The sequence below is a fragment of the Seriola dumerili genome, unplaced genomic scaffold (assembly GCF_002260705.1).
Source record: "Seriola dumerili isolate Sdu_G_001 unplaced genomic scaffold, Sdu_1.0 BDQW01000226.1, whole genome shotgun sequence".
NCBI lineage: Eukaryota > Metazoa > Chordata > Actinopteri > Carangiformes > Carangidae > Seriola > Seriola dumerili.
In genome coordinates this window covers 2,569,633-2,579,129 of record NW_019174481.1, presented here as the reverse complement: position 1 = coordinate 2,579,129, position 9,497 = coordinate 2,569,633, and the positions used below count along the sequence as shown (strand labels likewise).

General features: G+C 39.1%; 1 protein-coding gene across 2 annotated transcripts; it reads left to right on the top strand.

The window, feature by feature from the left end:
* The first annotated feature begins 2,495 nt into the window (after positions 1–2,495).
* On the top strand, positions 2,496–8,443 carry LOC111229146 (B-cell lymphoma 6 protein homolog). Of its 2 annotated transcripts, none has more exons than XM_022755340.1 (9): positions 2,496–2,533; positions 4,343–4,514; positions 4,715–4,936; positions 5,025–5,903; positions 6,028–6,155; positions 6,291–6,458; positions 6,562–6,692; positions 6,797–6,934; positions 7,133–8,443. In XM_022755340.1, the coding sequence occupies exons 2-9, from the start codon at positions 4,354–4,356 to the stop codon at positions 7,274–7,276; spliced, it is 1,971 nt and encodes a 656-aa protein (XP_022611061.1). In that variant the 5' UTR covers positions 2,496–2,533; positions 4,343–4,353; the 3' UTR covers positions 7,277–8,443. The 2 variants fall into 2 exon arrangements, with proteins under 2 accessions (XP_022611061.1, XP_022611062.1); XM_022755341.1 differs by lacking the exon at positions 2,496–2,533 and adding an exon at positions 3,940–3,955.
* The last annotated feature ends 1,054 nt before the right edge of the window (positions 8,444–9,497 follow it).

Sequence of the window (9,497 nt, the reverse complement as noted above, 5' to 3'; positions counted from 1 at the left end):
TGCTGTGCTGATATAAGAAAAGGAAAGGCTGACTAATCAAATCTATACATCCTCTTGCCTGCAAATAAACTAGCAAGCCAGAAAAGCAGATGTTTATTTTCTGCCAAAGCTCTCATACCAACTGAACAAGTTTCGTCTCTTCTCATTCAGACCAAAAACTATTGCTTCTTTCAAAGGATGTGAAGATGAACAACCCACAGAAACTTGGGCCACTAAAGATAACCGCAGGGGAAAAACATGTAGGGTGAAAACATTAACTAGAAATAGACCTGCTTTGTTGCCATAGCCACCTGAACAGCTGTAATTTAGACCTGTTGAACTGCACTGCACATTTATTTTATGGGAGAAGGCACAGTTTGTGAGAGTTTTTTTTTTTCTTTTTCTGCAACATACAAAGATAATGACAGGAAACTTAGCTGCTCTGTGTGTGGGTGGAAGGAAGGCTGATACTTTTAGCTGCAATATAATATTTGTTTTTAACTGTGTCTAATGTTGCTAAATTTGCTACCCGTAAACTGCCAAGTCCTGACCCTGATGATGTGCCTTGCAAGATTTATATTTTCTTTCAGCTTTATTGGACACTGGTTTATTAATGGTTAAAAACAAAGGTGTTTGCAGTTTGTAATATGCATGCACAAGACCACCGTGGAAGGTAATGTTGAGCAAATGCATATAAAAGTGGAGAAAACACTGCATCAAATCCACACTCTCTAATCAAGTCTAAATGTTGTATTTCTGTAATGGTCCTCAGTAAAGTCACAGTTTTCTAGCTCTAGTTCTCAATTACTGTAGTTCTGTTTCCCCCCCCACTGAAAGGTCTAACTTGCCTGAATGTTTGCTGCTGCTAGCTAGTGAGAGTGAAAGGTGATGCCAGCAGAGGGTAATTCTATATATTTATAAACAACCTCAAAACACAGAAACCCCTTTTGTTTTTTAAAATTAGATTTAACTGAACAGAGAAGTGAAGTACATGAACATGATCATGCTCTATGTGCTCAAATTGTGTCATCATTCAACACAAATGTAATTTCATTTATAGAGTAAAGTTTTAGTTAGTAGTTTAGATGTTATATTAATTTAAATCATAATAGCAATCAGTAATACTCCTGTCCACCAAATTCATGTTTAACATACTAGTGGAGCTGATCTGTACATATGGACAGGGTACTGAATAGGTTAAGGTAACAAGTTACATAAGAATCCTAAGCAGTTAATAAGGAGTCGGTAAGGAACATGCAAATTTACTTGAGGAAAGACAAAAATAGTAACAAACAATAAATAGGTATAATTAGGTGGTGCTTTTGTGCCATTTAGCAGATGAGTCACTGTTAATCAGAGGGAAGTCATTGAGACAATGGTTAAATATCAAGGAGCATGTCATTACACACTGGTTCATAAACATAGTATACAGCAGTTTGTTCTTTATTATTTTATCATTGTATCATTTTATTTATGCTACTCATTGCAAACAGTATTTTTTAATTCAGAGTTATTCTGGAACTTTTTGTTAGTTGCTCGTTAAAGAGCTTGTTCCAGGACATGTTGATTGTGACTCATACACTGGTAAGTACTCAGAATTTTTGTTTGCCTTATTGTATCGAAGTGTTACCAGATTAATACACAGCTAAGATAATGAGACAGGAAGTGGTGGGAACACAGACGAATGCAAGTGAGCCTTTTGGAGAGTTGAGGACTTTACGTACACGCACACACATTGCTTTCTTATGTGTGACTTTAAAAATAAAAATGACACACACACACACACACACACACACACACACACACACACACACACACACACTGAGAAGTAAGATTATTTTTTATATTATTTCAGAATTTCCCAGAAGACCATCCAAATGTTCACTTTGAACTTGTATAAAATGCCCTTAAAGAAGTGACAGAAATAAAATATTCACATAAATATAGTGCCTAAAGTATTGACAGAAATTTATTAGCCCACTCCCAAGAGGTTTCTTTATCAGTTTATCCAAAAGAAGCGTGGCTCCTGCCCAAAGCAGTTATTCAGAGCGAAAAAACACATGACGCAAATATGTGGTAAAACTACACAACTAAAAGGGGGCATTATATGTTTTTATTATTAATTATTAGAAGATATGATGACTGACTTTTCTACTGTTCGTAGAACCTCGGGCAGGTTTACAGCGATAACTTGCTCTCATGTTCCCCACGGTATTTATAACTCGGTCAGCTGACCTTGCACTTGGACCCTTCCACGACGCGGGGAGATTAACTCACACAGAAGAAAACTACAAACCCGCTCAAATCTCTGCTATATTCCAGCATAAACATACAAATGTGATTCAATGCATGTGTTTGTTAAGCACCCATATGTTACACTTTACATTATTACCGATGAAGTGCTGAAAAGAGGCAGATGACAGTGACCAGCTCCCCCGCCCCGGAGAAGATGGTACGGTCCTCTGTTAAATTTCCGAGAATTGAGCCGCTGTGTTTCTTAGAACTGGATTCTCAGAACTGGATGTGCACAGAGTTTCGAGGAAACTTTTACAAGGTGACATTTTTTTTCCTTCCTATTTTCTCAGCATTAGGTCAGAAGTGTAGTGAAGTAGCAGATGCTCATGTGGCTGCACCGGGGGTGGATTTATTCAGTATTTTGAATATGTTTTGTGATTCTTTTAGCTAGAAGTGAACTAAGAGATTTGAACTATGGGAGCTGGTTTTGACAGCTGCACTGTCTTTGACTGTGTTTTAGACGGAAGTGCTGCTTCAGGTTATGTGTTCGCATATAATTGTATCACTTGTTCTTTAAGCACAAGCGATAATAGCTGCTGTCGGAGAAAAAAACAAACATCAGTTTTGCGACCCTAACCTTCAGCCAGCGTAGCAGTCTTTGGTAGTAGCTAAATGTTCAATGTCTCTTTATTTTGTGTCAACATTTGACATAATATTTGGCATGTGAAATACTTGTTGCGCCAAAAGTGGCGCAACAGGACCGGTAGGTCTGGTTCAGTCACATCTAGTTTTCTGTCTGCGCATTTTCTTTCCTCGACAAACAATCTTTTCACTTCTCTGAATGTCTCCGACGCACAGCCGACGACTTTTGATTGTACCATTAGTTTGAATCGAGAAAACACATATTTTAAACACTTAGAAGAGTAAAAGCATAAGAAAGTGCGGCACAATCCCCAGAAATGACAGCTAAACCGTATTTCTAAACTTGAACGGACTTGTGCTGGCCTGCTCTTTGGCTTACAGCCGAAGTTACGCAGCGAAAACTAATCACTCCTTGAAATCACATACTACCAAATCATGCTGTCTCAGTTTAGTCCAATATTAGAGGTTTAGAAATAACTCGAGAGATTAGTTTAACAGGAGGGGAGTAAATATTAATGGGTTAAACGGGATGAGTTGTACTTGTATCGGGGAAGGGGAAACCTCTCTGTGTACTGGCAACCTAATCAGAGCAGCCAGGACGGAATGTGCTCAACGTCAAACACGTTTACAACCTACAGGCTGCAGGTTGCCAGCAGTCAGCTCTGCTACAGGCTGGAAAACTGCAGGGGGAGATGAGAAAATTACAGACAACATCATTGTAAACCTAGAGATCAGAAACGCAGGACTTGTGTTTACATATACTGTAGTTTATAAATGTATTATCTGTGGTTACGTCCGTTGTTGTTGCTTCAAAATTATGATAAACGTTGCTCTAAGTTATAAAGAACTGATCTGACGAAATATCACAGTTTTCAATAATAATTTATGTTAAAATATTGGTAATAGCCGATGTAATAACATTGTCATTAAGGCCCAATAAGAAGTAAGGCATGGCTCAAAATGTTTAGTAAACCTCCCTCTTACTTTTCTCTTTGCAATGACGCCGCCTTTTGACAGAACACAGTCAAGACACTTGTCAGCTTGTTGTGATTAAAAACCCTGAAGGCTTGTATCACTGAAGAATGACTATGAGCCGGAGGTGATGAAATATGATAATAAGAGTATGTGTTATCTTATAAGAATATATATACGATTGTGATTTATTAAAAAATGAATTAAGTGCGTTTTGGTTTATAGATTTTGCTTGCTGCAAAGTTAAAGCCCAAATGTTGCAAAATAAATCTCATCTGTAATGTTGTCAGAATTGATGATGATGCATTTTTATTGAGCATGTGTTATTATTCAGTAGTAAGGTTGTGCTCATATTGGTTCCAATATACTCATTCTGAAATGTTGTGCTCATAATACAGTATATGTGCCTTTATTTAGCAGTGGATCAATGTTAGAGTCACAGATTTTTATTTTAACTATTCTTACTTTTAACTTATTTTAACAAATGATTCATTATTTTCTTGCCCTGGTTCAGATTGTGACAGCATGGCCACGACTGCAGATGGCTGCATTCAGTTCACACGCCATGCAGGTGACGTCCTGCTCAACTTCAACCGCCTACGCAGCAGGAACATCCTGACTGATGTCACCATACAGGTGGACGGGCAGCATTTTCATGCTCACAAGGCAATCTTGGTGGCCTGCAGGTACGCACCATCATGAGATGCGAGTTCAGCAGCATGAGTACCTATGGACATGTTTTTAACCTGTTAAAGGAAGAGACTTTTTTGAGTTCTGTGAATAAAAGAACCACACCTGCACACCTCTTATATAGAACTGATGCAGAGTTGTGTCATCTCACCTTAATAGATGATAAAACATGGTTTCCATCTCTGCTCTCTTATAGTGGCTTCTTTTATACCGTGTTCATGAACCCAGAGAATGCAAACCTTAGTGCCATCAGCTTAGACCCCAAAGTGGACCCGAAGGGTTTCTCCATCCTGCTGGACTTCATGTACACATCCTGTCTGAACCTTAAAGACAGTCTGGTCCTGGCCACCATGAACACAGCCATCTACCTCCAGATGGAACATGTGGTTGACACCTGCCACAGATTCATCAAATCCAGGTAAAAGACAGCAGACAATGTGATAGGACACACTCTCTTGACTTGTATATTGAAGGAATCTGATGTGGAGTTGAATATGTTTCTGCAGGCATCAGTCTCTGAACGTGCAGACTGAAGAGGTACGGATCAACTCATTACATCTGGCTGAGGAGAACCCTGCTTTGAGGCCTGTTGATGAAAAAGAGACAGACTTAAGAAATGTCCGCACGTCAACCTCATCCTTTGTCCAGGAGTGCAGGTGCAACATCCCCAATGTTTTCAGGGGTATTAACACGTCCGGCTCCTATCATGTGTACGGTGACCTCCATGTCCCCGCTGGGAAGCTGGAAGGTTCCCATAAGATCAGCGCCCCTCCCAGAGGGGGGGCTTTGTCCCAGAAACGATGCTCGCAGGTACCCAACACCAACATTACTCACAGTGACTCCACCACCATCATCCCCCACCCGCTGCCATTTCATCCCAGTTTCCCCACCACCATCATCCAACCAGCAGGAGTCCACAGGAGCCATCATGGGCCTGCTGCTCCCATGGAGGAAGAAAGTATTCAGCACCCGCAAACCAGCTGCCTGAGGTTGTCTCCAGGTTTTAGCAAAGGTGTCATTTGTAGCCCTCAAAGCCCACTCCGATCTGACTGCCAGCCAAACTCTCCCACCGAGTCCAGCAGCAGCAGAAATGCAACCCTGAGCCTCAAACAGCCGTCAGACTGCCCCAAAGACGCCAAGGCCCGCAACTGGAAGAAGTACAAGTTCATCGTTATGAACCAAACTCCTGATGAGAATGAAAAGGAGGCTCAGGGAGGCAACGCTGATGCTGCAGACATGTCCCCTACACTGAGTCCCTGCAGAAGTGGCGGAGCAGGTGAACACAGTGAGGTCCAGTCACACGAGGGAGCCAGTGAGCATAGAGAAGAGATGCCCATGTCTCAGAGTGCTGACAGCTGCAGCAGCAGCACCTGCAGCAGCATCAGGTAAAACTACATGTCACTGTCAAAACTGTAAAATGAAACGTACTATATGTACTATGTACTATAGTTAAACAGAATAACTTCCCTTTATATGAATCAATATATATGGTCTTTATTCTCTTGGTAGCCACCGCAGATGCTCCTCCTGTGGCTGTGACAGCCCTCAGCGCATGGAGATGGGTCACCTTTCTCCTGACTCATACAGCAGAGACGACACTACCAAACTACACTCAGAGTATTCCCCCTCCCGCTGTGGTAAGTGCACACCGCAAGTGCAAACGTATATATATATATATATAATATATATATATATATATTATGATGAATAATTTGGTAGGATTATTTAGCAGAAAAATGCTCTGAGGTATGACTGAATACTTCTTCCCACAGAAAACAACACCTACTTCTGCAATGGTTGTGACTCCAAGTTCAGTGATGAAGATTCCCTGAAAGACCACATGGTCCAGGTCCACAGCGACAAGCCATACAAGTGTGACTGCTGCCAGGCTGCCTTCCGCTACAAGGGCAACCTGGCCAGCCACAAGACTGTTCATACAGGTAAGATTAATAAGTCCTCGTTGGCTTTTTAAAGCACTATCACGTGGACTTCAGGGATGTGACTGTGTAATTAATTTCACAACTCGGTGATCTTAACTTCCAGGTGCGAAGCCGTACCACTGCAACATCTGTGGTGCTCAGTTCAATCGACCAGCCAACCTCAAAACTCATACCCGGATCCACTCTGGGGAAAAGCCATACAAGTGTGAGACCTGCGGCTCCCGATTTGTCCAGGTGAGAAAACAAAAAAAGCCACAGCCACATCTCCGGGAAAGCTTTTGCAAGCTCTGCCTCTGTCTGTCTGTATGTATTTAATATATTTCTTCATTTTCCCGCAGGTGGCCCATCTTCGCGCCCACGTTTTAATTCACACAGGAGAGAAGCCGTACCCGTGTGAGATCTGTGGAACCCACTTCCGCCACCTTCAGACGCTCAAGAGTCACATGCGCATTCACACTGGAGAGAAGCCTTATCATGTAAGCCTCCAATCAGTCTTCTCTTCTAAGCCACTGTGTTTGCTGGCTAAATAGAGTAATCCCTTTTCCTCCATGATCCATGTGCCTATCAATAGTTATGTCCTGAGTGGTAATCTGGGAGATCTATGAACTAAAACTGGTGAATGAAACTTCCTGTTCACAAAGTGATTATAATTTATTTATTATTATTTTCTTCAGTGTGAAAAATGTGACCTCCACTTCAGACACAAGAGTCAGCTGAGGCTTCATCTCCGACAGAAGCACGGCGCGGTCACTAACACCAAGGCTCAGTATCGCAGGACTCCCAGCAACATCACCACGGGCCTCTTGAACTCCTGCTGAGCCGTCTGCAGTCCTCTCACGTGTCATTTTTTGATTTTCTTTTGCATCGGGCACCATGTTGTCAAAAGATTTTTATTTTTTCTATACACAGATAGAAACATGAATATATATATTTGCCCTTTATGCATTTGTAAATGATGCACATTACTTTGTGTAAGCTCTTTGGTATTTCAAAGATTGTAAAAGTGTATGCTTTCGTTGTGAATGTATAATAACAGAATGTACATTTTGAATGTGAATTTAAGCAGTTATTTCTCCATTGTTCAAATTACTTAACAGAATGTCAGCTTTGAAGGACAGTCCTCTTTCTCATTCGGATTGAGAATCGCTGTTACAGTTTTGCTTTCGATATTGGTTTGAATCTCCCCAATAATGTGGTCACAGTTTATGCAGTTACTTTTCATTAGGCTGTTTTTGTAAATAAGGTAATATCTGCTGGCAGAGTACGAATATATTTACGTTTAGTTTGTTTTTCTTACGCACAGAAAGCTTCACTGAGGGGCTTGTTATTTTGCCATTTCATAGTTTGTGGTATGTATTGTAATATGTACAGATTGTCATTCATATGAAAAATTGCTATGTACATATTTTCTTCTCTTATTTTCCAATCATTTTTAGGCTCCTGTTGGTATTTTGCACATACTCATAATGCTGTGATACATATATTTTCGTACTTTTAAAATATTTCTACTTAAAATGTTTGTGACCTGTTGAAATTATTTGTTAAGCCCAGTGTATAGCACCTGCTATATATTATTTATAGTCTTTTTTTTTTTGCTGTACTCATTACATTTTGGTGCTGCAATGATCCACCGTCCCCAGGGGATCATTAAAGTTTTAATCCTATTTTATGTAACCATATGTATTATAGTGCACTCATTCAAACCAGTGTATTCGTAGTGCCTTATGTTCACACTTTCTCAGACTAACTATTAATGCATTTTAAATTTGATGATATGAAAGCCCCGGTACTTATAAACTGCTTTCGTGATGCATTTGCCATTTTGCATTTGGTACTTTGCCCTATTGTTATGTGTATGCATGTCAGGTACTGTTGTTATGGAAGCTGATAATCTGTTGTGTATAGCTCTTAAAATGCAGATACACCAGGCCTCAAGCTAAAAAACGCTCAGGAATATTAGTAATATGTAAGCAGGTGTCTTTGTAACTGCAAATTATATACATATATATATATATATATATATATATGAAAAAAATATATATATATGTGAAAATAAAATAAAATGTATATAATGTAGCACGTATTGCAACAGTATTTCTCCTTATTTTTAACTGAACCTTGACATATTTTATGGTAGTTTTTTGTTTATAGACACAGGCTAAACCTGCTCTCTGGCTCTCCCTGGTGTTCACTCCTAAAGATCATTTATTCTCCTACTCAGACTTAAAAAAAAAAAAAAAACACCTGACTTGGGTTACCATTTGGAGGAGAGCAGATGGTTTAGTTAGCTAATCAATTATCCAATATTTGTACAAAGGGTAATGGGATACATTTTTACAGAGGACAAAGTATGACTCATTTATCAATAATTAAATGAATAAATTAAAGCTGGAATTTATAATATACATATTTGAAATAACAAGTATAAATACATTTATGAATGCTGAAATAAATATATACATATACAGTACATATATATATATATACTGTATATGTATATATAAGTCTAAATGTGTGTGTACTACTTAAAAGTAAATAAACACCAAAATAAAAAAAAGTAAAAAAATACAAGAATTAAATGTAGGTTTGTAGAAATGAATTACATATTTATTTATTCTTGATTATCTACATTTATTTGTATATCGTTTCTTTATTCATTCCAGTGCTGATACATTTCCTATATTAGTCAAAACATTTCATTTTAGCATATGGTTATTTATTTGATGAAAGAGTCATGTTTCATCCTCTGTAAAACCCAACTCACAGTCAATGAACAAAACGAACAAACATACAAAACTTTAACTGTACAGTGATGTCAAGCGCCCCCTCCTGGCTGATTATGTAGAAAGCTAACAAGTGCATGTGGTGTGTATTTGTAAAATCTGCAGAAGTTGATAATTTGATTTTAAAAAATCTTGTAATGGACAACAGCACTATACTTCTATAGTAAAGCATACAGAGGCAATAACTACGAGAAAGAAAGCACATACTGTCAAAATAGGCAACCCTCACGTTGTACTGAACAAAGATCCTATATTA

Coding starts and splice junctions, on each gene's coding strand:
- LOC111229146 (XM_022755340.1), top strand. CDS start 4,354: ATGGCCACGACTGCAGATGGCTGCATTCAGTTCACACGCCATGCAGGT. Junction 4,937..5,024: donor CACAGATTCATCAAATCCAG/GTAAAAGACAGC, acceptor ATGTTTCTGCAG/GCATCAGTCTCTGAACGTGC. Junction 6,693..6,796: donor GCGGCTCCCGATTTGTCCAG/GTGAGAAAACAA, acceptor ATTTTCCCGCAG/GTGGCCCATCTTCGCGCCCA.